The following is a 3,417-nucleotide window of genomic DNA, read 5'->3' on the forward strand; positions in this document are numbered from 1 at the left end:
CTTCTGTTCACAGTTTGTGTAACCTGTAGCTTTATGTTTAATACATACCAATTTATTTCTAGAGCACTTTGAAAACATCTTAGAAGCTAAGTAAAGTGCTGCACAAAAATAATTAGCACAAAGCAACATATATATATAAAAACAAAGGCTGGATCAGAAAAGGCCTCATCTTTTTGAAGCGGACGATTTATTACTTTACAGGTAGCTTTTGTATTATTTGATCAGCTGATGAATTCTTTACTATAATATTTCTGTTTTTGCAGATCTAATAGAATTATTATCTTTATTTCTCCAGAATTCTAGACGGTCTGAGTGAGCAGAATAGGGTTTAATATACCTTTTTATACAAGTTGTTCTTTTTCTTACGTAGCTTCAGCAGGTCAGCTGTGTAGCAAGGCTTATTAAAGTCCTGGTTGTTTTTTTATGGAGCTATAAAGTTGGAAATGGTCATTGGAACTATTGGTAAAATACTTTCATAACCATCTGAGATGCCAAATCAGCATTAGTCTCTTCATTTAGATCATCCCATGAAGTCACGGCTGTTTTCCGTCTGGTTTAATCTGAATAAACATTAAGTTATGGTAGCTTTATGGTTAAACTTTCCCTGCTCTCTTCTTCCCAGATGCAGTTTATTGATGCTTTGGACGGGGAGGATCTTCTGCTCACCGGAGAGGTGAAATGGCGTCCTCTGCTGGAGGAGAACGCTCAGAGCATCCTGAAGGTGGTCAGTCCCACCTACAACGATGCAGGGCTGTGAGACAAAGACCTCATCTCTCTGTTACCATAAAGCACCTCCTGCTTCTTCTCAGCTCACACTTTAAACTTCACCTCAGTTGCTGTAGCTTCTCCTTTTTTGCTCCCTTTTTCCTCGAAGCACTTTTCCTCCACCTTTTTAATGATGAAGGTTCAGATGGATGCAGAGATGATCAGGGATTATGATTCAGACACATGGAGGACTCCTCGTGTGTCTACGATCCTGTCAGGTCTGAGAGCAGCTTCTGTATGCAAACACACCTCTTGTTTATATTTCCACTGAACGCCTCTCTGTATTTATAAAGTATTTTTGAATAACTGTTTGTTTCCTCTGTGCTCCTTCACTGTGTTTAAACAACCTGAACCTCTGAGGCTTCTTTCCTCTGTGCTCTCAGACCTGAACAGGAGGCAAAACACAAAGACTCAAATGTCACTGATGGTTTTTAAAAGAAGGTTAATAAAGTTTTCTGTTCAAACTCGTTCAGCTGTGCGTTCTTCTTCTGCTCCGTGTTATCGATGCTGCTGAATGCTCAGTGGAGAAGCACCACAGGGATTTTCTCTATTGTAAAAAGCTGATCCTCTGGTTAAACTTTGTCATTCATTCTGACTTAACACTATATGAATTAATATATTTCCTTTTTTTATTAAATAAAACAAGAAGATATTGAAAGTAAAATTAAATATTTCTGAAAAACAGCTTTGAGTTTTGTTTCTGTGTTACTGAAAGTGTTCCAATACAGTTAAAATGATCAGATTGTGGGACAGACATTTCTGTAATCAATTAATCAGAATATAAGCATTAGTAATTTTTATAGTATATTATTTTTATATATTTCACAAACATATTTTTTGGTACAGAATTTAACATCAGATTTATTCAACTGAATATTTGGAAAGGAAAAAAATCATGTTTATTAGATGTCTTGGCACACATTTAGTCATGTTTTGTGTACTTGAACCTTAATAAGCTTTTCTGTGATGGATTAGCAATATGATGCTACCCTGTTTGTAAAAGGGAGGAATTGGTGTTACACAGCTCTGCAAGTTGACTGCACAATTTTATTAAACTCTTAAGATAATTTCAGAGCTAATTCTTTAATTTTCTGACCTCATTTACAGGTGTAACTTCCTCCAAGATGAATCATGTGCACAAGGCCTTCATTTTTCTTCTGACATATAATTGGACACAGGTGTTTCTAGTGATGCCGTGAGAACGTGTTTAACTCATTAACGAAGGAGTCTATAGAAATACATTTTGCAGTCCAGCATTGTCCTTCACCAAGTACAAAAAACAGACTAAACATTGGTTCCTCCTTAGAAACATCTTGCAAAACCTTTAAAAAATTACATTTTAAAATGGCAAAGTACACATTTAAGTATAAGTGTATTAATCTTGAATCATTTTAACTGATTTATTACAATGCGAAATTAAGAAATTAACTAATTTTATGTCACATATTAGTAGGAATTATAATTAAAATATCTAAAATGTCGATTTTAGATATGAAGAATGTTATTTTTAATGTGTAAAATGTTCATTTTGAGTAGAAAGAAATGTATTTCAGGTATTTAAAAAATACATATTCACCTAATAAATGTTAAAATGTGTAAAGATCTCTCTAGTACAATTCTATTTTTTTATTTTTTTTTTACATTCAGATGTTTCTGCTGGCAAAAAGATAATTTCAAAAATCTATAATTACAGTTCTATTTAGCAGGAATTTAATCTTGACCAGGAAAATCATATTTTAGTGATCTATAAAAGCAACATTGTGGTGAATACATTTAATAAATTGTCTAATACAACGCACATAGCAGACATAACTATTAACAAAACCAGTTTGTGAAGGTAAATAAATAACATGACAGTCCTCTACAGTATTGTGCTGTGATACCAAAGAGATGAAAAAGTGGAACATTCTTTAAATTATTACTGCATTATTTGCTAATGTGAAACCTTCTTTTGGGGGACAAGAAGTTTTTTAGACTAGGCTGCCAAGAAGTGACAAATTAGGACCAGGTTTTGTAGAAACAGACATTAATTCACAATCAATACCATATGTTGGCACAAGGTCCAAAGTATGAAGATGAGAATGTGTGGGTCTGCACATTTTGAACAAAGCTATTTGGGATTAGAATCAGCTCTTCCAAGCCCAAAGCCATGGTTCTTGGACAGAAAAAGATGGTGTGTACCATTCAGGTTGGAGGAGAGTTCCTGCCTCAAGTGGAAGAATTTAAGTATTGATTGATGTGGCTGCCGAATAGAATATCTGAGTGTTTGAGTCTGACTGTATCAAAGACAAACTACTCTCACTGTCATCAACAAAACATTATAAATGATGCTGTCAAGATGTAAACCTATTGGAACACAATCCCCCTAATCCTACAGCCTTCCAGTGTTTCATCTGTAAATTATAATAAAAGGTTATTTGATGTAAACAAAAACACAAAGCAGTTTATTTATTGCTGTTCACAGTTTTTCTTTGGACGGATTTACACCCCTCTGCTGTATTATCACACAACTTACATCGTCTCCAAATTCTCTAATGCTTTCAAGAGTTCTCAGTCACCTTTAAATAAATAAAAAAACAAAGAAATTTTACCACAAAAGACTTTGTGTTCTTCACGCTGAGAATATCCGAGCTACTGTTTACTCATTGAGAT

At 34.3% G+C, this 3,417-nt stretch overlaps 1 protein-coding gene across 1 annotated transcript in view; it reads left to right on the forward strand.

The window, feature by feature from the left end:
• The window catches only part of LOC107087943 (ubiquinol-cytochrome-c reductase complex assembly factor 1), an 18,254-nt gene extending 17,013 nt beyond the window's left edge, over nucleotides 1-1,241 (forward strand). Inside the window, exon 7 of the mRNA XM_015379802.1 lies at nucleotides 623-1,241. Within this exon, the coding sequence (XP_015235288.1) occupies nucleotides 623-757 (135 nt within the window). The 3' untranslated portion in view covers nucleotides 758-1,241. The remainder of the gene's footprint in view (nucleotides 1-622) is intronic.
• Nucleotides 1,242-3,417: the final 2,176 nt, after the last annotated feature.

The sequence above is a fragment of the Cyprinodon variegatus genome, unplaced genomic scaffold (genome assembly GCF_000732505.1).
Source record: "Cyprinodon variegatus isolate N-32 unplaced genomic scaffold, C_variegatus-1.0 Scaffold200, whole genome shotgun sequence".
Lineage (NCBI taxonomy): Eukaryota > Metazoa > Chordata > Actinopteri > Cyprinodontiformes > Cyprinodontidae > Cyprinodon > Cyprinodon variegatus.